Source organism: Centruroides vittatus, unplaced genomic scaffold, assembly GCF_030686945.1.
Source record: "Centruroides vittatus isolate TY-2023 unplaced genomic scaffold, ASM3068694v2 contig_476, whole genome shotgun sequence".
In the NCBI taxonomy this organism is placed as follows: domain Eukaryota; kingdom Metazoa; phylum Arthropoda; class Arachnida; order Scorpiones; family Buthidae; genus Centruroides; species Centruroides vittatus.
In genome coordinates, this window is record NW_027122268.1 from 730,075 (window position 1) to 756,408 (window position 26,334).

The following is a 26,334-nucleotide window of genomic DNA, read 5'->3' on the forward strand; positions in this document are numbered from 1 at the left end:
TTTATTTCATGAATCTAAGATTAGATACAGATCTTTAAACATTTTTCTTGATTAATGTTTATTTTATGTCATAGTGAATTTAAATTTCTATTTTATTTATTTTTTCAACTCTTTTATATTAAATTAATTTAAAGAATAATAAAGTTTTATTATATTTTTTTCCAAAATTTTAGTCAAAATCGATTCTATTTATTTGAATCTTTTAGAGAATATAAATTCGATAGTTCACGTAACGTTATTGGAATCTTTTAGTTATTAACAAAAAACTACATTTATAATTTCGTAAAATATTATAGTATAGAATAATTATCAATGATTGCTTTAAATAAAAATGTTTAATCATATTTTTAATTTATTTGATTTAAAATATATGCTCTCGACCTTAGTAGTGTCTCTCCCCTGTACAACATACTTTCCCTGATAACAAATACATTGTTTTGGAGAAAAGTTTTGAATTGAAACCATGTGACTTCCATTGCAGACCAGATCGGTGCCTCCTTTTATTAGTTTTTTCATGCCTGGTCTCGTCTTTTATCTGTCTAACTCCGTTCACAAGATTAAGGAAGGACAGACAGACAACAGACACCAGTTAGAATTTATAGGTCATGAATTTTTTGTGGGTGATTCGTTCTGGTATATCAGCCACCCCATTATGGGCCTGGTCGAACCCATAATGGGATAGCCTCTTAAAAAGTCCCTCTTAATATCTACAGGGCAGAGTTTTAAAAAATCATGATGTACGATAATTTTTTTCTAAAATACAATTCAATCTTCATAAGTCACCGAAAAGAATACATTCATTAAGTAGTTTGCTAATTGGGCTGCAATTTTCGTATTACAAACCTATACATTCCCACACTTGTCTATTTTCCTTCGTTAATGTCGAAAACAGAGTTAGATAGATGAAAATCGAGACCAGATAAGGAAGGTTATGGGCCGGATGCCCGATTAACTACGTACAAACTTCCGGTCTTAAGTGGAAGTTACGTAATTTCAATTCAAAATTTTTTCCTTATTATACGGAGCGATAAATTTCATATAGAATTGATCCTTACGATAAACTGAGATCAGTAATATATTACTAGATCCTCTAAGGTGTACATATTCACGTGATCACATATTTTCTACAATAAAAGTCTTGTGAAAAATTATATTATCATAAAGAAAAAGTAATCGCAGTTTTAGATTCAGCGTAAAAAGTTATATTTATTTAAATTAAAATATGATTAAAAATTGCAGTCCGGTATTGTAACGATGTCACAATAAGTAATTCTTGTGTTATTTATTATAATTTATTCTACTTCTGTATGTTGTATGTTGTTAAAAGCTAATTGTTTTATAAAACACCATTTGTAAAATTAAACACAATTAATATAAAATTGATATTATATACAATTTTAATTTAATTTAACTTTTTATTTCATTGTAGTAAATATTTAAATTCTGTTACAGAAAGCAGAAAATGTTATTCAAGTGAAACAATCGTAAGTAAAATCATAAAAATAAGAACTGTAACACGATAGTTTAGAAAACTTAAACGAGCAATTATTTATTGTGACATCGTCACGATGCCGGGCTGCAATTTGTAATCATATTTTAAATTTATTTAACTTAAAATATATGCTCTCCATCTCAAATTAGAAATGGTTTGCCCCTGTACATCATACTTTTCCTTTAACAATAGAGTCGTGCAAATCATCTATCGAACACCTTTCAGGAGGGGGGAATTTTTGAATTGAAATAACGTGACTTCCGGTTTAAACCGGAAGTTCGTATCGGGGCCTTCTGCCCATTAGGTTTCCATATCCGGTCTCAACTTTGATCTATATAACTCCGTTCTCGAGATTAAGGCGAGACAAGCATACGGACAACAATGGGAATTTATAGGTCTACAATTTTTAAAAATTGCAGCCTAATAAGAACGTATTAAATGAAAAAGAATAATAATGCATTAAACGTTAATTGTTTACTTAACATACATTGAGAAATCGTTAAAGAATTTAAATAACACAGATTTAAAGATATTAATTAACAATATGCAAAGGTTATTTTCATATTTACTTGATAATAAATAAAAACTAGTAACTGTAAGCGAACAAATTCTCTTACAGCTACTAATTTTTTGACAAAATTTGCGAAAAAGAATAGATTATTTATATTTCTTTACAGTAAGCATTTTCTGTTCAAACGAATTTGAACATAGCAATAACACCTCTGCGAATTATACCGTTAATAGCTTCCTCAGTAATTTGACTCAAGTGTATTAAAGTCTGTTTGACCAGCTTTGTCTCAAGAATTGTGGAAATTATGGAAATTGGCCATTATTTTGGACTTTTGTATTTCCGTGCTACTTCGAAGGAGTTGTAATTTTTGGTTAAAAGACAAATATTACTAGAAAACTCATTTTATTGGGAGCATAACCAGGTTTATCACCTTCAATCCTGAATAGGTGTCTCGTAAATAAATTTTAGAAAAGCAAATATCTACCCATTAATTTTAGGACCATACTAGAGAAGCATGCAAGATATCATTTAAAATTTATTGAATTAATTGGTTAAAACACTGTTCAAATAGTACACATTTTAATTATCACTGCTCTACAGGCCCCTTTTTAGAAGAAAAGCGCCTATATTGGACTACTCGTAAACTGGACCACTGTATTTGCGATAAAACAACGAAGAGCAAGTGAGATCTGCTAGTTTCAATGTGAAATTTGCGCATCCGAGAGTACATAGAATCAAAATGGAAGCAGTATAGTACACTTTGTGTTTGTGATCAGCTTGAGTCTGCAATATAAGTTCTAGTTTATGACTGCAAATACGTTGCTGTGTCACTGTAAATAGGCGTTGTTATCTGATAAACTAAGATAATAGGCATGGACTAAAACTTATTTTCGAGGTATGCGATATGTTCAAGATAATGACGAATATTAAATTGGACCAATAGATATTCCCTATTAGGACAACATTTAGATTCGATATATATTCTGTTGGACAACACTATTTCTGACAGAATACATATCGAATATCAAAATACCGAGGTACAAAAGTGCAAAATTTAGCCGAATTTTGGATTATTCAAAAAATAGATTCCTGAAGTATTAAATTTCGATGATGATGAAGAGATTAAAAAAGAGGTCGAAGATGATGCAGAGATTAAATGAGGGATTCTGGTTTTGTAAACTGTATGATGAAGATAAATAGAAAGCTTTGCTACAATGTAGGCGTTGTCAGGATTGGGTTCATTAAGTTTGTGCAAAGGTGAGAACATCGCACAAAGATGATCATCTGCGCTGATTGCGAAGACACAAGCTCCTGCGACCAAGAGAAGGAAGAACAAGTAATAAGTGGAATTAGAGAAATTATTTTCCACTACAGTGAATTATAGAGAGATCTAAATTGCCAGTTTTGGAAACAGAAACCAATCGATTCAGTTGGATTAACGTGATTTTAAAAGCCCATATGTTTGTAGAAATTAACACTTAAGATTTTTAAATTTTACAATAAAGGTCCGATTTTACTAGAAGCCAAGAAATATTGTTTTATCTCCAAAAACTACGATGTCAAGTCACATTTTCCTTAGGAATGTAATATAGGCGTCTTTCTCCTATCAGATTAGCTATTAAACCATTCGCCTTTTTCTTATTATGAGCATAATTTCGTAATTAAGTGTTCTAATAAATTCTATATAAGACAGAAACAATGTCATAATGAAAATTATTATATTGATTTTGTATAATCTAGATCATAAAATAAATTTTATTAAAATGTAGATTTAAAAATTGTATTTGACATATCTTTCTTTTGAAATGCATGTTATATCTCTGCAAATTAATAATTAAAAATTTTTTAAATTAATCGATAGCATATTAATCAATAAACGTAAAATGATTTTAAACGTTTCCTTCTATTTTGTCCAATTATTCATTTGAATTTTATAAAAATTTGATTAAAAATCAAAATAGCCATTTGAACTAATACGTATTAGAAATTCTTTCGGTCCTCATTTACCAAAACAAATTAAAATTTTAAATAAACAATTAATTACAGTATATGTTATTAAAGTATATTTTTACGAATTTTTTTATTATTTTTATTTTTATAATAACTGTTATACAGGGCTATGCCCTCTGGCAACGACCACCGAGTACATATATATTAGCACAAGCGAAAAAAATGAATAATAGAGTGTGAGGAGCAAAACTCAGCATCACGCTCTTAAAAGATCCATCCATTGTATTTCTCCACAATTAATCATTTTCGAAGAATAAACGTTCTTAAAAAACATTATTTATCGTTGAACTATTATTTTATAACACAATAAATTCAATAATAAATTATATATTTTTATACATATATGATAATTTAAATAGCATCAAGGATAACTGATTTGTACAGGTTTCTTAGAGAAAAACATTTCGAATTAAAACGTTAATTTCTCTTAGAGGGTTAATCTATATACAGGTACTGTACAATGTAATGTACAGTGCAGGGCAAAAGTTTGTTCTGATTAATTATTTCAAAAATAAGTAGGGTAATCATTGTAATAGATCCATACTGTATCGGCATATGTAATAAATGAAGACACGAATGTACGATCCATCCAGTACTTCTGTGGGAGAGAGCTATTGTAAACTTAGCTCCTAATGAAAATAGGTCAACATTGTAGCAAATTTACCTTTAGCACATTCCGAAGTACAAAGTGAGATTCCCTATTAAATATGACAGTTAAATGTTTCACTGCATAACACTCCACGGGTAGTAGCGCAACACTGCATAACACAAATGCAATGCGGGAGTGATTAAATATGCATTTAGATTTAGTAGTGATATGGTAATTAGGTTTGCGCTGTTTTATTTGACAGCTTTTAATATTTTCTGTAAATTCGAATCATCTGTATATCTATATCACTTTTATCATAGGTTTAAAAAATGAGAAATTTAAAAATACTGTATAATGAAATCGTGTAATAAGTCCAATAAATTACGTATAATACCGATTATAAATAAAAAGAATAGAATAATTTGGCACTTGCTCCTCCAAGTAAAGTCCTATCATTTTGTTTTTTGTATACAAAAAAAGCAAAAAATGAAAATAATAAATATCTTTACTGGTACGATAAAAAAATTGCTTTATTAATTTTATATATTCGATTTAATTATAATATAAAATGCTTATTTTTACAAATTTAAAGTTAAACAAACCTACATAATTTGTAATTATTTCAAGTATTTTTTATCAAAGAAAAGTTACATTTTTACACACTAGATGGCAATACGCTACCAAAAAAGTTAATACCTTATATTTTTATTTATTATTAGGAATTAATTTAATAAATACGAAAAACTTTCTCCATAAGTACTAAAGTATACTTAACGTTGCAATGAAATAAATACAGTTAATCTACGATTTAGCATTTGCAAAATGACACATAGTAATTCCATTAGATCCATTCATAAGGCACTTTAGGAGGGGTGTTACTAACTGGGAAAGAGTTATATAGAGGATAATTAATGGCAAATTTTAAATAATTTTATCAAATTTCTAAATTCATAGGAAACCTGTTAAATTAATTTTATAACGGAATGTATTTTATACCATTATTATCCGCTTGGTTATTCGCCAAAATTCACCCTTGTTCTCTCTCTCTTTTTTCTTTTACTGTATGCCATGAATGCGTTATTTTTTTCGTTAAAAGTTTATTAGGAAATTTTTCCTGTATCATTAATCACAAAACTCGTATCATCAATCATTAAATATAATTATTTAACGATTGCTCGTCTGTAATTTTTCAACGCTAATTATTCTTCATAAAACCACCACTATATTATAATTATGCGTAGTTAAAATATATATTTATTCGTTTAAAAAAGTCGAAATTAGTTATTTGATGTCAAGTTTTTGTTGTAAATTTTCATTCCAAAGTCACGCCAAAACATTTAAATCGTTAAATTGGAAACAGAACTGAACAATGAACAAGTAAATTACAAACTCAAGGACAAACAATGAACCTGTTGATTGCTATTTTCATTCATTTCTTGAATGAAAAATAGTTTTCTTCTTCTTGTTTATTCTTTAAATAAGAAATTTGGAATGTGTAGTACACTACTATTTTTTGCAATTTCTGAAATTAATTCAATTAGAATATACTAATAAACGAATAAAATGGATACATTAACGATTTAATTTTAAATTATTTAAACAATTAAATTTATTGTTATAAAGAATTATTCCGTAGTGTAAAAAATTAAAAGAAAATCTTATTAACAATTTTATCAGAATTTGCAGGATGAAAGTTCATTATACTGAATCAAAAGCTCAGAGGAAGAGAGGAAGTGAACCAGTCATAAATGTATTTAATCCCTATTTCCAAAATTTATAAATATTTATGAGTAAAATAATATAAAAAATGAATTTTTACATCACTTATTAAAAAAATCTTCAATTTTTTTTTTTTTTTTTTAATAATAGACTAAATTTTGGGGTCCTCTCTGTATTTAAGAATCACATAGAACCCCTTTATCTGGCTTGGGTTTGATTTATATTTAACATTAATGTCCATCATCAATTTCTCAAAAATAGATGAAGTTTAAATTGTTTTAAAATTTTAATAATTATTATAGAATCATTAAATTTGATTTATAATTTCTATGTAGAAAACTTTTAATACTTTTTTTCCCCCCATTAAAACTGGCAAATTTCAAGTAAAAATATTATTAATAAAATTCAAATTTAATATTCCGTTAAAAGAATTTCTAATTATCTTAAGAAAATTAAATTAATCACTTGATAAAACGAGTAATTTATGCTTTTTTTTTATTATTTCGTTAAACAAATTGCTATATTTTGACACTAAAACTGAATTAGTTAAAGTTTATTAAACAGCACTACATTCAAGAATAGATTTAGTTTTGACCTAATTTCGAAATCAATTTAAATGATGAGAAATATGCCATAACAAAGATAATTTAAGGTTATATTATTATTATTATTATTTATACAGTTTAAAAGAATCTTTTCAATACAGAAAGTTCTAAATATATATATTGGGTGACCTAAAAATCATTGTTTTGTGTGCTTGTTCTACCCTTGTGAATATGAACCTTAAACCTTTTATAAAATTGATAGTTTTTGTTTTACTTGTTACGAGTTTATTAGTCTAATAAAGCATTTGAGTTGGTCTTTACAGTGATTAACTGACTTTTGAGCCCTCATTTGTTTAAATTATTTTATAATTAGAATGTATACACGTCTCTAAGTCTAATAGATATTGGTTTTAACAATCTTCTCGAAATAACACACAATACTTTAACAATAGTGAATAGTTTAGTGACATATATTTTTATTATAATTATGTGTATATAAACTTAATTAAAGAATGTTTTGCTTTGTTAAATGTTAGGTCTTCTTTATATTGTTAATTTGGTTATTATCCAAATGTCTTTTGTTTTTTCTTCTGTTAAGAAACTTTTATATAATTAAACTTATTGTATACAATTAGAATTTTAGTCATATAAAAATTTACTACAAAACACAATTTGAAGCATTATTTTTAATTTTTTTTTTACGATTTTATTGCAAGTCTGTCCTGTAAGTCTGTCTGTTTTATTGTAAGTCTTCAAATACTTCATCGTTAATGGTGTTTCTATGTCAAAATTTGTATTTTAGGAGGGATAAATAACAATATTTTAAGTAATATTCTATTGAAAAATATCAAAAGTCAAGAAAAAATTCCTTACTTAATCCTTATTCTTTAATTATATGATAAATATGTAACTTTTATCGTTTTTGAAATTGATTTTAACAGAATTATTTGTTATATCTCAGTTCAAGTCTTGTGATAACATGAATTTTATTATTGTATGAATTAAATTTTGTTAAATGCTTATTATATTTGTTATTAAATTAATTTATATTCCTATATTTATTTATGTATTACCCATTCTTTAAGCAAGGGAAAAATTAATTAGAAAAATTTTGGATATTTTTATTTATTTTTCTTTTATCACTTGTTTTATCATTTTTACACAAAATTACACATGATCAATTTATATAAAATAATTACTTTATAATAATAAAATTACTTATGAATCAAAAACTAGACAAAATCTTTCAATTTTAGAAACTTTAGAGACTATAAAAGTAAGGACACATCCTGAGAGACGTAATGTAGAACTTTCTAATCACAAATGTGGTGCCCCACTTCCCCTCAAAACCGTAAAAATATGTTAATAAAATCATCAAAACAAATAACTTTTCATCACTTATCAAAAAATCCAGCAACGAGTTGCTTAACTTTCCCGGCAAAGCATTTAAATTGTGTGTAGCACCAACTGTTATGATATCTCATTTAAAAACTTTTTATATTATTAATTTTTATAAAATGGGGAAAAAAAGCTTAATATTGAGGGTAGGGATGGGTTTTATAAAAAAAATTGTAAATGCTAATAACGAGTAAAATTGTCATTAAATCCGACCACAATCGAGATATGATACATGACCACCTCTATCTCCCCACTCCCACGACCTTTAACCTCCAAAATTTAAGTACATCAATCACCTTAATAAACAAACCACTTTGCAAAATTTCAGAAACTTTCCACAAAAAGCTCAGGAGTTATTAAGCTTCAAATATGGTGAAGAAAATCGTGCCCTCGCGAACACACACGAACATCCATACATACAGGAAAAAAAAAACCCGAATTTTTTTGTATTTCTCGACATTTCAAGGTTCCCCGAGTCCAAAAATGTAAAAATCTGAGAATTATTTTTTGACCAATCGCCACACTAGTATAAATTTTAGGACCATCTGTGTCCGGGACTCCACAGAATGACCCGTTTGTCACCTCTTCTAGCTGGGACTCAAAAACACTACTTATTATTTAGAAAATTTGAATTTGCATTTCGTTTCAAGAAGTTAATAGTAATTTTTAATTAATTTAGAAACTATTAATTAATTTACTAAATTTTGTATTAAAGGTATCAATTTCGGGAAGAAATGTAGATGTAATGTAAATATTTCTATTTTCAGAAATACGAATGACCTTTAAAGATATAAAATAATACTTAATAATCGTGGTTAAATTCAAAATTTTAAAATAAAAGTTAACTAGAAAGTAGGCTACTTGGATTTTATCTTTATCGCTACTTGAATTCTATTAAAGCTTTCCGGTTTGTTCTTTATTACCAAAGCAAAAGGTTTTGTTTATATTTATTGATATTTAACTCCAGCGCATTTAAATATCAGATTGGTTATAGGTTGTCAAAAAGGAGGGATTATAAGAAGACCCACAAAAATATTATAAATTTCATAATTTTTAGTAAGTGTTTTTCTTTTACCACTGATGAAAGGGATTTCATCAATTTATCATTTTAGTTTCTTAAATTTAATAAAAGAAATTATTTTCCCAGAACGTATTTTTTATATAATTCTGCACTGTTTCCAAATAAGTAAACAAACCATAAATCAATTCGTGCTTTTTTAAGTTTTAAAACGGGGTTCCTCTTCTGTTTTCTCCGTAATCTTCGTAATGGTAATGCGAAAAGTATTCAAAATATCTTATTTTATTTGGAAGATATTATGACTTACGAAATTAGCTTTACTTTCATCTAAAATTACCTGCAATTAATATAAAATAACCTAGTTTCTGACTATGTTTCCTATTACAAACAAAGATATAAAGATATGAATAATAAAGAAGGGAAATGTTTGGTAGATATATAATAACTGTACAATAATAAAAGATGAAAAAACAAATGAGCTTAACCTCATGAGATTTTGTCTTCATGCATTTTTGTGCATTACAATTTTGCTTTGTGCTTTTGTGATATAATCTTTTAACACTTGACTTTCTATCTGACTACGAGAGAAAAATCTCTTATAGTCAGATTAAATATACTGATAATAGAATCTATTTGTAGTACTGTACTTATTCATCCACATCTATAAATAGCTTAATATTTACGGAAGCGTGTTTGGGTTTCGCCATTCATATTTAACATTATTAACTAAAATTCCAGATAAAGTCTTGACATTGAAGTTATTTTTTTATTAATATAGCTTATGTTATTATTGTGCCAACGTTTGTTATGTTATATTAATATAAATGGTAAAACAATGTAATTAGATAAGTAATAAGTGAATTATTCTGCCAAAATTTAACGTAAACTATTTTTTATTCTTCTTCGTTTATTAGATCAATCTTAATTATAGTCTTAAAAACAGTACATTTTTTTTCTTGTAAAAAATATTAATGACTGACGTAAATATTTTTTAAAAATATTCTTAATTGTTCTGACGTTAGTTTTTATTATTATTATTTAAGTATACTCACCTATTGACAGAAGTAATTATAAATTTCTCTCCACTCAGCTTAAAAATATCAGCATATTTTATATAGTTTACCTTATTTAGTAGTGTTTCACTCCTTTATTTTTATATTTGTAAAGAGAAGGTCAACTACCTAATGTCAAGTAAATTTAGAAGTCTCTCCCTAAATAACAATTACAAACCAAACTTCACCAGCGGTTCCGTCATATGTTCCACGAAAGATGATAATGTGCTTACAAAGTTAATATTTTCGTACACTCGAAGGGTCTAAATATACAATAGTCTCCTTTGATCTTACGCTTAATTATTATTCTAATAAGAAATAACTTTACACATAGCCACTGATCGCAGTTCAAAAATTATGTTGTATATCTTTTGCAGGGTGTGTTTTTTTTTAAGAATTTAAAATGCAAAAGTTGGCAAAGTGGTGTCTTCCGAATTTCGAAGGAAAGCAAAAATAGATTCACAAAGAATAGCTAACACTTTACTTTCACAAACTGTAAAACGTATCTGAACCCACGACTATTGAAAGAAGAAAATTCATCTTCACTTTGATATATATTTTAATACAATAAATTTTCTCTTTATTAAACGGATAAATTGTTTTAATTAAAATATCGATATAAATTTAATATTTATGTATATTTATAATTACATTTAATTAATTTTTTTTTAATATAGATAATCTGTAGGAAGAATGCACGTCTATTTGAAGCTATATTCTGGTTATATGTCGTGCTAGTGTGACATGGAAGTTACTTTAAAAACTTAAGAAAATTCAAAAAATGAAAAACAAAAATGGAAGCGTATTACTCAGAATAAAACATCTAAAAATATCTTACAACATGTCAGAATTATCACTTACTTCATTCTTTTAAAATGGATTTTATTTTATTTTTTAATGCTGTAATTTAAGACTTTACAGTTTGACATATTCTTATCTTTAAAAAAAAAAAATGTATATTATTTTATTTTATAATTTATTTAATGTTTATATTTTAACGAAAATTAATATCATTTTCGTATTTATAATTAAAAATTAATAGATTATTAAATAATAATTAAAAACATTTAAAAAAAATAAATCTATATGTGACATACTTATTATGTTTGCTAATATGATAAGTTTTATCTTTAATAGAACGGACCAAAATAAAATGACTCTAAAAATATCTTAGTAATGATGTTTTTTAGATATATTTCAAGCAAAAAAATTCCTGTTTTTTTTCTTTCTGTGGATACAAATATTCTTATCAAGTAATTTAACTTATTGTATTTTTCTTTATTAAAGCTACTAAACTTAAAATTATTGTTTACATTACAATGTATTTAACATAAATAATTTTTACGGCTTCTTTCTTTAAGATTTATATATATATTTCCTCACTTGAGAGTTATTTTTGGTACCATCTTTTCGATAAATTTTATAGATCTTATATTTCCAACGACATTTAATTTAGTGTAAAGATCAATAACGCCTAAACTTCCGTATATAAACCCAAATTTAAATCAATGTTAAGTTTAAAATTTTTACTTTATTTTCAAAGATAAACTACATCTGACCTAATTTTGGGATGTCATCAGCTGATGGTAAAAATGTGTCACTAGTAAGGAGAATCCATAGTCAAGGTCGTCTGTCTTCGTTGGACCGACAGTAAAAAAAAACTGTTAATATTTTTAATATGTGAAGATTATATTAATAATAATTAAAAATGAATTCTTACGGGTTGTCTATTCAAAATTAATAATAGAAGTGTATTAAGTTATCCTTAAAATAACGCAGTATAGAATACTTTAATGTAGAAAAGTTTCAGTCTTTAATTTAAAATGAAACAAGTGGTGGAATAAAAACTCAAAACTCATTTCTTTCTTTCTTTTTTTTTTGGTTGAGGAAACATTTCCGGATGATTTTGGAGAAGAAAATGTCACAGATTAGTTCCATCGTAAAAGGTGGAGTTGTGCCAGAGTTTCTCAACGCAGAGATGCAGAAAGCATTTCGAATACATATCTCTTGGCAAACATTAGGAGTAAACAAAGAGGAACCTTTGGTTTCCACGTGATTTTTCAGTTTCACTCAGGGTTATGATGTTCTATGCTTCATTGTGAAAATCACTTATAGAAAAACATGTGTAAAACGGTCATTTTATTACTCTGTTTATCTTCTGTTTCTAGTGAAATCGTTAATATAGGTAAGTAACGTCACATAATCTTACTCCATATTTTTCGTATATAACTTCTTACGCTGTCAATTAACCAAAACAATTAATTAATAATGAATTTATTATAGTTAAATGGCCTTTTTAATAGCTTTAAATTGTGTATTTGATTTTGCAAACTTTCATGAACCTTATTAAATGCCGAAAATATTTACAAGGTTATGTTGACATATATATATTATATATATATTATTTTTTTCAATTTTTAAGATTATATTTCTTGTTAGTAAGTCATAAATAATTTTTAAGAAAAGACTTATTATATAAGCATTTAAAATATTTATTATATTATTTAGATATAGAATAATTGCTTAAAAAATAATTAATTACGTTTAATTTCTTTGGTTTATAAATTTAAAAATATTTTATTTAAAGAGAATTTTATTGATGCTAACTTTTCCAAATGTCGTCAGCTGTTCTTGGAATCGAACATTTGATGAGAGGGGGTTTAAGCAGAAAAGTATTGAATTTATTTATATTAAAATAATATTATTTTATTAACAATAAATTTAATAACACTTATAATTATAACTAGATATAATGTATGAGAATATAATACTTATAAGTTAGGTAAATATGATTTGAAAGGGCCAAGTAAACAAAAACACTAAATGAAAATAGTGAATCAAACCTGAGAACTTTAAAACAGTCTGTCAAATTTATCTCAAGGTCTGCTTTATAAATATTACTTCTCTCATCAATCAACAAATACTGAGCAAATATATCACATATTAGAAGAATAGAATCATTCTGTTTCTTCCTCAAACTGACTTTATGACCATTAAACTAATGATGTAATTTAAATGCATACATTCAAATTATTAAATATTTGAATCATTCCTTTAATTCCTTAAAAGGAATTTTTAACATATCTAATTGCCTATTGTTTATACTTCTTTTCTAACTTAAGGTTTTATTATATCGTAAATAGTAAAATTGTTATTGTATTTTAAATTTAATATCTGATATTTAGTTCACAACATATCAAGTAACTAAGTAAATATATTCGTAACTTTTAGAATTAATTTAGCTATTAAAACTTGATTCCTTTTATATACATTTTTAGTGCAATAATTAAATAAAAAAATATAATAATAGTAATAATAATAATAATAAAAGTTTTATTGCGAATAAAAGTAAGTAATTTGTGACGAGTACAGTACAAAATACAATACTGTAATTGGAATAATATACAATTTTGACGAATTATTATCATAAATCTCAATATATTATTGAAAATTTTGGCATTTATTGTTTAAATTTGTTAATGGAATAAGCATTTATGAATTCAACTAATCTATTTTCAGTAAAGTAAAAGAGAAAATCCCGAATAATTCATTAAAACTGACAGTGGATAACAGAACTGACAGTAGAGAGTATCACCTAAATCGCGGATTTGACATCTTGAAACGACTTAACTGAATTGCAGCATAAACAATTTTTAATTACACAATCATCATGTTTCGCCATAAATTATTTTTAAATGCACATCTATATCATTCCGATAAATAAATTTATGTTTAAAATATCGATAATTATAAAAACAAAGCATTTATTATTACTATTATTATAGTGAAAATTGTATTTAAAGTTTAATTCTTGTTAATGACTTAGATAAGGATACCTTGAAGAACTTTTTAAATTTAATAATTAATTATTTTATTACTAATTATATATCTATTTTCAATGTAATCTATCATAGGATATAGAAGAAACTATTAATTTTAATATATATTTTTTTATATTTAACGTAAATTGTTTTAGTTTCCTATAAAGAAAGAAATTTCTGAAGACTTTTCACGCTGATTTAATTCTGTATTCCTAATTATAATATAAATAACAAGGCAACTAACTTGTATTAATATATTACTTTATTACTATAATTAATTTTCATACTGTAAAATTTCTGCTTTATTTTATTAGTAACCAGAAATTCTACCGTATAAAAATAAGATTTAATTAATCTTATAGAATTTCTTTTAAAAAAATATACTTTTTTTATATATTGAAAACATGTTTCTGGCACAGTTTTTTTGGAAAAGTTTAATATTAATTTTTAATAATTTCTGTATTAAATATAGGTTTATTAGATATATAAAAGGAAATAAAAGTTAATCATATACTTAAGCTTTTTATATTATAATTAACTTTTTGCGTGTAATTGTTTATCCTTTTTTAAATTAAAATTTGTTAATTGGATGTTAAAATAACGGGACAGGCATTCAAATTCCGAAAACTGTACACCATTAAGTTTACAAATGTAATGCTATCATTTTTTAAATAACCTTAACAAATCTTATCTGTCAGTATGAAGCAGAATAGATTTTCGCTTCTTATGTATGGATATTTACCATTTATTGTACAAACAGGTTAATTATAATATAATAATTTACTTAATTTATATACAATTATTCCAAATATTGAAGCCAACTGCAAGAACGGAATTAAATTCCCACTCGTGTTTATGTGTGCTTATGTAAACTCGTGTTTATGTGGGCTTATGTAAAAATGATATATAACACACAAAAACATATATTTATAAATATAGGAGATTTATTTAACAATAATATCAATCATTTTCATTTATTTAGGAGCCTATTTACATAACACGTCATCTGCCATTATTTCGAACCAAGTATGTTGACTTTTTCGTGTTTGAGTGTTTAAATATATATATATATATATATATATATATATCCTGAATTTTGTTTTATTTATTTATTTATTCTTCGAATGTTACAGTAAAGCCTTATTAATAACAAAAGGCTTCTTAATATATCTATATAATATATACGGTATTTATTTATATATTTATTGATTCATTGACTCAAAGTTATGAAAAAAGAAAAGTTATTTTTTTGTCCTAATTTAGATTATATTAAAACTATTTTTATTAGGCATACATATATAATACAGAAATGCATACTAAGAAGCGCTGGGGAAGAAGAAAAAGTTTTCTCGAACACCAACAGATGGCAGCAAGCTAAACCAACCCATCGCTACTACATACTTTATTGTCTGAGATTAAATATATCATAATCATAATTTAAAAAATAATTATAATAAAAATTGCTTGTAAAAAACTACCCGAAAAATTCTATCAAATTCTCGTTGTTTTAATAAATTACGTAATAAATCAATCAAATGTATAAAAACTCCTAGGTATCAACTGTTTTAATGTGTTGATTAAGTATTGTTGTATAAATATTAAACCTTAGTGTATTATCTTCATATTTGAATTGTAAATAGTCAAAGTCTAAGAGACTATGCCCCAGATTACTTCTAATCATTGACTATAGAATTACGAAACTAGTTTAATCCAAGTTTAAAGAATCGATTAATCTTGAGTTTTGTTTAATTTTCTTTCTATTCATAAATAGAAATGGTGGTTACGTACCAATTATAAATACTGTATTAAGTATTCTGGATATAGGAAAAACCATCTGTCTACTAAAATTGATAATTGCAGTTTTTATACCTGGTTCTATGTAATTTTTATTTAAAAACAAATCACGTTGAAAATTTATGTATGGTTGTAAACATTATATAGTTACAAAAATATCTAACTCTTAAGAAACATTCTTAAACCTTTAATCTCCTTAATAACAGCAGATACTTCAAAGAATTATGTGAACACATTTATCTTCCTTCTTAAAATTCCCATCAACTGTCTTACAAATCCATACTACCGTTACAAGGAATTTTAACTCGCCCGAATCTAATTTTTGTATTGTTGCCAATAAATCTGTACTAAATATTTTATTTCTTGAATTTTTCCGAATAACTATTTTTCAATAAAATTGTATATTAGATGGAAAACAATCCTTTCTATAGGATTTGTTATGAAATACTGCGGTTTTCCCAGAAATTTTGATGAGAAATTTCCTGGGAAATAGACAAACATTTCTTTCTTGTAATAGAAAACACGAGATTCGACAATTATTATATTGCAGCAATGTCCATTTTGTTAAGAAATAAATTTTTCATATGAATTTTTAACGCAAAAAATTCAATATAAAATCTAATATAGATAGATACAAAATGTAAATTTTTATTTAATTGTGATATATATTGGCACTATATCAGTATTATTGTGCAAAGATCATATAGGTCACACCTGTATTAACCTGTATGATTCTTTAATTAATGAATAAATATAATATGAAATATAATAAGCTAGGTCTGTCGATATGGACCGGACATCTCTCTCTGCTCGCCCACAGACTTAACATTGTGAATTTTCACATTATATATCTGGTTATATTTTGGAGGAATTAAAATAGGCGTTACCATATTTAGTTTAGTCTTTTTGCTCTATAGCTATAGTTTCTAGAACAAAAATATTTTTATAAGTAAATAGATATTTTGAATATGTTTTAATAAAAGATGTTATTACGCATAATATTTAACAACTAGAATAGTGACAATTGAAGTAAACATGGAACCTCGGCGGTTCAAAGGAATGCGGTACTTTATGTATATATAAAGTCAAATCTCTGAGAAGTGGATACCGACAGAAAAAAGATGGCTGTTGTTTGGAAATTATTTTCCATGCATTTCAAAAAGAAACGTCTCTGAAAAGTGGCCGCCATTTACAAATGGCAGGAAGTGGCCGTTATAGGGGGTTCGACTGTATAAATAAAAGTGCTTAAATCCATAATACTGTTTAACGCCATGACCATTTGATATTTTTCCTACTTCTAATAGTAAGATGCTAATTAAATATATAAATATCTCAACGTTTTAACTTTAGTAATAAGTTAGTAAAAGTATTCAATAATGTGTACTGAACAAACAATACACAGTATATTGAAAAAATTCAGTATTTTTTTAAGATTAAGATCTTTTAAATCGATTGTTAGTCGATGTAAAACTTATGATGGATCCAGTTGACAAATCTCTGGATCAATTTTAATTCCTTTCTAAGCGAATTGATCCTTTATTTAGGTTAGATATGAACATAGTCGTGTAGCGATAATAAATTGTTTGATAGAGTTCATTTAAATCTATAAACATGAGCTTTGCATTTGTAGAGATTCGTTGAAGAATGGTTGATCATAAATGATCAATCAAGATCAATTAATAAATGCAACATTTTATAGACAAAGCAAATAACGAGATAAAATACTAAATTTCACATATTATTTTTAACTATTTATATGATGTGTAATAATAATTATTATATTAATATGTATATAATATATAATATATTATATGAATTATATTATTATATTAACATATATAAATTGAATAAACAAAATAATATTTAAAAATAATTATTATATTCAGTCAATATTATAAAATATATATAGCTTTATATAAATAAAAATTGTTCAATAATAATCATGAAAAATACAGATCTATAAATAATCGAAATATTAAAATAATCGCTTCAGATTATATTTGTTTAGGGAACTTACATCATTTCTTCACTTAACAGAACGTAAACAATATCAAGTTAAACTTACCGACACCTTAAACTTAAGTTAAATCAACATCATTACATAATTTCCGTTCATCTTCTTTAAAAACTTGGTGGAAAAAAGAAAGAAAAAATTAGACACGAGTAAAAGTACTATTTTGGTTAATGACTTTCAACTAAGCTTAAAAGATGCTTTCAACTTTCTACTAACAACATTCCACTTAACTAATGAATATCGTTAGTAATAAAAATGTTTTTATATAAGTTTAAATTAATTACGTATTTAACATAAGTTTATTCTATTATGAAATATTATTTTAAATTGACTTCGTAATTGGACTGCAAGTTTCAAATTGCAGACTTATACATTTCTACCGACGTCGATCCGTTTGTCTGTCCGTTTATCCCTCGTTAATCTCGTAGTTAGATAGATGAAATGAGGCTCAAATTAACTATATACGAATTTCTGGTCTGGACCGGAAGTCACGTGAATTTTTAAATTAAAATATGATTAAATATTTCAATCTAGTATTGTGATGATGTCACAAAAATATACATTGGATTGTTGTTGTTATTATTATAACTTAAAAATTGAAGTAATTAATTTTAAATATTTTAAATTAATAGTGATTTATAATGTAATTTATTTATTGGATAATAGTATTTTATTTTAAAATAAAAGTAATTTTTTATTCTAAAACTGTTTTCACGTGATTTAAAAAGAGGAGGGGGAAAATGCATTCTTCAGTCCAGACTGTCAAGGAGTTATTAATGAAATAACTTTCATTTTGATAATAGAACTTGAAGAAAAAACGTGTGTATTTTTAGACGAAGAGAAACAATGACTGTGATGAGTCATTTCATCATTTATATAAATCGTCTTAAATATGTACCAAAATTATTATTATCTTGAGGTTATTCCAGGTTAATTGCAAAGAAAAATCCAAACAAATTCAAAATTATAATGATATTTTAATAACGTTAAAATTAAGATTTTATAATATCAAAGTTGATTACATTAAAAATAAATTCTATTTATTAATAATTAAAATAATGAAATAACTTTTTCAAATTTCATTCTAAACAATTCAGAAAAAATAAATAAAATTTTCCTTTAACAACTGTTTAAACTCGTATATATTATAATTATAAATTAATCTACTGTAACGAAAAGAAATATATAGGGCCTATACATACGTGTAAACTAGTTATTGGACTATATGTTTTAAATCTAGATATATAAATAATTATTTTTTATTAATTAAATATCTTAAATGAATACTTGTCAAAGAGAAAATCAAAGAGTTATATTCGTTGCAACGTTCTTTAAAACATAAAAGAAAAAGTTGGCAATGCTTGCTTCTTTTTTGTTACGAGAGTTAAGTATAAATAGGTACAGTACACAGAGAATAAAGAGTTATATCGCTGTCATTTACTGAAGACGTTTTAAATATGAAATTATTAAATTAAAATCACAAATTAGCATTTAGTAATTACTGAAACTACACTACGAAGCAATTCTAATGTAAGATTTATAATCATTCTTGTGTATAGGTAACATCTAACTTTCGTGCGAAATCTTCACATTAGTATTTATCAATTAATAATTACGAAAATTTGCTTTATTCAATCAGGTGCAATATTCGAAGAGCATTACGAATACCTACAATGGGCTTTCAGGTTAGCCGTGGACCAAGTTAACATAAATCAAAGTATCCTTCGTAATATGAAATTGCGAACTACCATCAGTATAGTAAAGAAAAATGATGGATTTTTCTCCGCTAAAAGAGGTGTGCTAAAATAATTATTGTAGAAAATGTATATCTTACCTGTATTATAATTATTTTCTTCGTACTTTCAGCTTGTGAAATGGTAAATGAAGGAGTAGCGGCAATTTTTGGGCCACAGTCTGTTCGAAGTGTTGCAGCTGTGCAAGAAGTAACGGAATCTGTAGGAATTCCACTTATTATAAATCGTTGGGAATACAGAACAAAGCCCAATAATACTACAGTGTTTTTACATCCTCACGCAGATGTTAAAGGCTACGCATTTAGGGATTTCATTGAATCCAAGAGATGGAAGTCATTTGCTATTATATATCAGGATCCTAAAGGTTAGTTTTAGAGAAATAGTTCTGTAATTATAATCGTAAGATTAATTTAAATTATTAAGAACCTGAAATACGGATGTTTTTCAGGCAATATATATCAAAGTTTAACTATATATACCGCTAATATTAAGAAATCCTTCGTTTAGTTCAGAGATTCTGAAACTTTTTGGTGACAAAATTGGCCAACTCTTATTTACATATTTTACAGTCCTTTTATTTGTTTCCAGAAAAGTACATTTTTTTTCTCTTGCATTATTTAATTTAATTTATTTTAAAGTATTTAAATGATCATTTTCTTATTTTAGCATTAATTCGTCTAAGCGCAGTTCTATCGGGAGTGAGGAAGATGGAGATTGATAATAATCTTAATATCACGATAAAACAATTAGAGCATCCTCAACAGCTAAGAAAAATATTTAAAGAAACAAAGAAGATGAATATTAGAAATTATATAATCGATATTGGTACTCAGGATGTAATTTGGGTTTTAGAACAGGTAATCTTTGACAGTTTTCGATATTTTAAATGATTAACGATTATTTATAATTATTTTAATTATTGCATTTAAAGGCAAAAGAGATGAATATGATAGACTTTTATCACAATTTTTTCTTCACTTCTTTGGTGAGAAAAATTTTGAACTTTTTAATATGAATTTTCTTCATCGTTGCTGATTTTTCTTTCTTCCTACAGGATGTTCACACACAAGATTTTAAACAGTTTCAAGGAATTTATTGCAATATTACTATGTTTCAAATTGTAAATACCAATCATTATCAATATAAAACAATTAGAAAAGAAATGGAGACGGGAATTTTTTATATTGGTGTAAAAGAAAAAATCAAGCCTTATTTGAATACCGTAAATATATGAACAGTTTTCATTTATTGATTTTACATATTATTATTTAATAAATATAAATATTTCAGCAAAATTTCATTTCCAGAATTTCATTACTAATTCTTACAAATCTGTTTTACGTAACACTTTTTAAGTATAATTAATTATGTAGTTTTATATTTATTGTTTTTATAACTTTGTTATTTCTAATTTATTTTGAATTTTCTGTATTAATTTAATAGACACAGTTTGCACTTATGTACGATGCAGTATTTTATTTTGCAACGGCTCTGACGAAACTTGGATCTTATCTTCAACCAACTACCGTGTCTCTTTCGTGTAACTCAACAAATAAATGGGCACAAGGAAAAATTATAATCGATGCAATGAAATCAGTAAATTAACCTTACTGTAGTTATTTGCTTTGTTAATTCGCCAATAATGCAGTTAAAATAATTATAGAATTATTTTTTTTATTTTTCAGATTAATTATAAAGGATTAACTGGTGTTGTTAATGTAGATGAGAATGGTTTCAGAACGAATTTTAACTTATTAGAGACTCGATTACTGTGGGGAAAATTAAATGTGGTATGTAACTATTATAAATAATAATTTTGTGTCTGTATATATAAAACTATAATATATTAATTTAAGCAAACTGTATTAAATAATACAGGTAGTCCTCGGTATAAACTTGAACTTTCTTTGTATCTTCTTATCTTTTTTCAATTCTCAGGACGATAAGTCGCAAGATATACACGATTCATAAGGACATGTTTAGGATAACTATCCTATTAGTGCATTCTTCGAAATGCATTATACTATAAAATGATTTGGCTTGGTAGGATACACAAACAACACAACATAGACGATCTGCTAAGGGATGCTTCCCGAGAGAACTTTTATGAAAAACTGTTCCTTATTTAGACACACGAAGAAAACAAAGAAAATACGTGGATAGACAACCCATTTGTCAGAAGCGAACTCGCGATTACTACCAATGTTCAAGTGATATTTGCCACTAGAATGTCGGTGGGGAATCAAAAATGGCGGGTAGTACATAAACTGTCTATAATTTAACATTGCGCTGAAACCCGAAGACGAATTAGCTGGAAATACAGTACGTTAACCCAGGACTCCTGTATTAAACAAATAAGGATATTAAACCGTACTCTTAATTGTTTTCCTAAATTCTTGTAAAGATTCTAAACATACTTTATTCGAAAGTTGAAAGACTAGAAACATTAAAAAACAACTTTTTTCAGGAAGGTAATTGGAATAGAACTCACAAATTTACGGTAATTAAAAGTAAAGAAGAAGATTTAAAAGAATCCAAAGAAATTTTGTCTACATTAGTTCTTAGAGTATCCGCTATTGAAGTATGGAAATTAAATTTTTTTTATATTGATAAATATTTATTATTACGGTGTAAAAGTTGAAAAAATTTGGTTTTTTACAAGAGTGAGCCATATTTCAAGAAAGTTGAAAATTCGTCAAGTGACGAACCAATTTTCCAAGGCCATTCCATTGATTTAGTAGAAGAATTAGCAAAAATAGCAAATTTCAGCTTTAAATTTCAATCTGTAGCTGACGGGCAATATGGTACTTTTGAAAATGGTGAATGGAATGGGATGATTGGGGAATTAATTAGAAATGTAAGTAATGATATCAGAAATTTACAACCTTTGGAGAGAATCAGAGCTTTTAATCTCTTTTCATATATAGTAATTAGTAATATTAGTTATAATATAGGAGAAAGTATATTGTATTACAAATAATGATTATTAATTTTTTGTAGGAAGCTGATATGGTCGTAGCGGATTTATCAGTAACCCAAGACAGACAAAGTGCAGTAGACTTTACAGCTCCGTATATGAATCTAGGCGTAGGAATTCTTTTTAAGAAACCAAGTAAAAAGGCCGATAATTTATTTTCTTTTCTGTCGCCATTTTCTGTACAAGTTTGGTTTTATATGGCTACTGCTATTCTCGGTGTAACCATTGTAATGTATGTTATGGGCAGATTCACTCCCTATGAATGGGAGAATCCGCATCCTTGCGATCAGAATCCAGAAGAGTTAGATAATCAATTTACCCTACAAGAAACAGCTTGGTTAGTGGTCGGATGTGTAATGCAAGGAGGTGGGGATATTGATCCTAAGTAAGCATCATTTCTTTTACAAAAACTTTAAATTATTATAGAATTTAAACATTAATATATATTATTAGTTGGATGTTAGAAAGATTACCGTATAATTTTATTCATTATTAGATTAGATTTAGAATATAGTCAGAATTCTAATTATGAAGTACAATATGACTGATTCTTAATCACCTTCGGTTTTGTAATAGACTGGCATTATAAAGATTCCATAAGATACATTTGTGAAATTAATTTACTGAATTAACATGCCCACTAGTGGCCGGGTGGATAAAATCCACGTTCAATGGCACCTGACCAACGGGTTGGCCCTCCGGAGTTTTCCAGATTTTCGTCAAATGTATAACATATCTCATAGAAAAGACTTTCTATGGTAAATGGGACCTATTTAGATGCATCTTCTGGAAGACACCTCGGCATATCGTTTTCGTGTTGCGTTATTCTACAAATATGACCCGAATATTAATTCAAGTTCTGGTCAGAACCAGAACCTGTATATTTGAATAATTTTTTAATGTTATGTTCTTTTAAATTTCATAAACATTATAAATTCCATTTTTCAATTCTTTACGTCTTGGATATTTTGTTCACCAGTGGCCAAATGGATAAAAGTTTGGTAGTTTGCGTAGGTTCCTACCGCGCAAACGGGCTGGCTACGTGAAGTCTTCCGGGTTTTCTTCACGTTTGTAACACCTAAATAGCGATCAGTTTTCTTTAGAAATTCCTCCCGAGAGTCGTCCCCCTCGGCAGATTGCCCACGTGTCGCAGTGCTGTAAACAAATAGATCAGACTTGGATATCTTATTTGAATTTACTCTATTTTGTTTGTTTACAATGATTTCCTACAATGCAAGCAAATCATGAGTGATTATTAAGAATAAAGAATTAGTGCTCGATATTCGCTGATTTACGTAATTGATATATTCTTAAGGATTACAAAGATTTTTGAATTATTTTGCATTCCTTTTTACCTTCTACTTTCGTCGAAGATATTTTAGTTTTTTCTGTATTATTTTTTCTACTGAATTCTATTTGAATATATAAAATTCCCTTACTCTTAAGTCTTCAATTCTTACAACGTTACATTCATTAAATTATATTAAAATTTTGTTAATTCATTGGCCAGTCTGTGTATTGTATCCTTTTTTACTTTCCTGTTTTATACTATTTCATTATTGATTTAGTATTTTAACACGTAAAATTTCTTAAATTCAGCTTTTCAAACAGCAAATCTTAAAGATTTTTCTATTTTTCACGTATAATTCATTTTTTATTTCGAATTCGGATTCAGACATAGGATCTAAGGCTAACGATCTAAGGATCCTTTAATTCTACGTCTGAATCCGGGTTATAATTTTACTTTTAGCATATAAATATAATAGTATAACTATTTGTATGTATAATATATATATTATGTGTATATATATATATATATATAATTATAAATAAGTTATTCGTAAGACAAATGTTTAATTTTTTTTCAGAGCGACGTCTACCAGAATGGCAATTGGTTATTGGTGGTTTTTTACATTGATTATGGTATCATCTTATACTGCAAATTTAGCAGCTTTTCTTACAGCTGGACGAATGGAAACAGCAATAAAAAACGCAGAAGATCTTGTAAATCAACAGAAAATACAATATGGTTGCGTTAAAGGAGGATCTACAGAAAAATTTTTTAAAGTATTCTTTCTTTTTTTAATTTTTTAAAAAACATATATAGAATAAATAAATTTGTATTGCATTTCGTATTCATAAAAATTTTATTATAAATTCGATTTAAAACAATTAAATATATATTATATATAATATATATATATATATTTTAAGTTTTAATTTTACATTACTAATCATAATAAATATTTAAAATTTTTTAGTATTCTGACCATCCTACCTACAGTAGAATGTGGACAACAATGGAATCTGCAGAACCGAAGGTTTTTGTCTCCAGTAATGACAAAGGTAAAGAAAGGGTAAAAAAAGGGAATTATGCATTCTTTATGGAATCTACTTCAATAGATTATGCAATCGTTTCCGATTGCGGCCTAATGAAAATTGGCGATTCCTTAGATGAAAAAAGTTACGCCATTGCAACACCAAAAGGTAAAGATAGAAGTCAAATTAATTAGTTAATATTTTAATGATTTAACTTAACTTACCATAATATAAATTTATAAATATAATTACAAGTGATTTTGTTTTAATTATTTATTTTACTATCATTAAGGTTCTCCTATTAGAGAAAGTCTTTCTCACGCATTATTAAAGCTTCAAGAACAAGGAATTACTAAACTTTTGAAACGTAAATGGTGGAAAAGTAAACAAGACTGTCCATCTGTACCACCCCCATCCGATACACTGGGAGTGGAAAATATTGGTGGTGTGTTTTTAATTTTAACTATTGGACTTCCTCTTGCCAGTATTGTTGTCTTAGTAGAATTCTATTGGGAGAAAAGAAAAATACCCCAAGAAGAAAGGGTAGGAAAAAAATTGAATTGCTCTGTCAATTTTTAATAAATATATCTAATTCTAATTTAATTATTAAATGTTTTATCTGTTTAAGAAACCAATTTGTATAGAATTATGCAAAGAATTAAAAGCGACCGTAATGGGAAAAAATACAGTAAAGACTGCACCTATAGAACCCGAAGACGAAGAGAAGATAATTTCATCAAAACCCACTAGCAGTTCATTAACATCAACTACAACAGACAAATCAACTGTAGTAAAGAGAGCATCATTATCCAAATAACAATTTTATTTTTATCTTTCATAATTGTTATAAAATCCATTTATTTCAGAATGAAAATGGAAACATTAATCAGCGCAATTGTTTAGAATTATGTATTTCTAGCAATTTAATTTATTAGCTATTTTCTGGCCAATTTCAGATGGAATTTATACTCTTAAAAGTCAAATACTCATACAGAAATGAAATTAAAAATATGTTTAAATAAATAAAGTTTTAATACTGACGTTTTGTATTTGTATAACGTTAATGCGATTTTAACTTTATCAAATTACAGAATATTTTATTTATTATATAAATTATATCACATAATTTCATCTTTTTCAAATTCAGAGTCTGTTTACTTAAAGTATTGAACACATCACGTGCTATAAATATACTGTAGAAGTTATACAGGGGTTAAAGCTGCAGGGGGATCCGGGATGCAATCCACACTGATCGAGAAACCCCATGAAGTTTTCTGGAAGTGGTCCTTCCGGATATGTCGGGTCCCGTTCCTCACCACTC

At 26.5% G+C, this 26,334-nt stretch overlaps 1 protein-coding gene across 1 annotated transcript; it reads left to right on the forward strand.

The window, feature by feature from the left end:
• Window positions 1-12,301: 12,301 nt before the first annotated feature.
• On the forward strand, window positions 12,302-26,053 carry LOC136977830 (glutamate receptor ionotropic, kainate 2-like). Its single transcript, XM_067273411.1, has 15 exons — window positions 12,302-12,519; window positions 19,603-19,758; window positions 19,830-20,081; window positions 20,384-20,574; window positions 20,649-20,702; window positions 20,772-20,939; window positions 21,161-21,313; window positions 21,403-21,507; window positions 22,185-22,298; window positions 22,380-22,574; window positions 22,718-23,079; window positions 24,563-24,761; window positions 24,956-25,181; window positions 25,306-25,556; window positions 25,642-26,053. The coding sequence occupies exons 1-15, from the start codon at window positions 12,456-12,458 to the stop codon at window positions 25,828-25,830; spliced, it is 2,679 nt and encodes an 892-aa protein (XP_067129512.1). The 5' UTR covers window positions 12,302-12,455; the 3' UTR covers window positions 25,831-26,053.
• Window positions 26,054-26,334: the final 281 nt, after the last annotated feature.

Coding starts and splice junctions, on each gene's coding strand:
- LOC136977830 (XM_067273411.1), top strand. CDS start 12,456: ATGTGTAAAACGGTCATTTTATTACTCTGTTTATCTTCTGTTTCTAGT. Junction 20,082..20,383: donor TATATATCAGGATCCTAAAG/GTTAGTTTTAGA, acceptor TTCTTATTTTAG/CATTAATTCGTCTAAGCGCA. Junction 25,557..25,641: donor AAATACCCCAAGAAGAAAGG/GTAGGAAAAAAA, acceptor TATCTGTTTAAG/AAACCAATTTGTATAGAATT.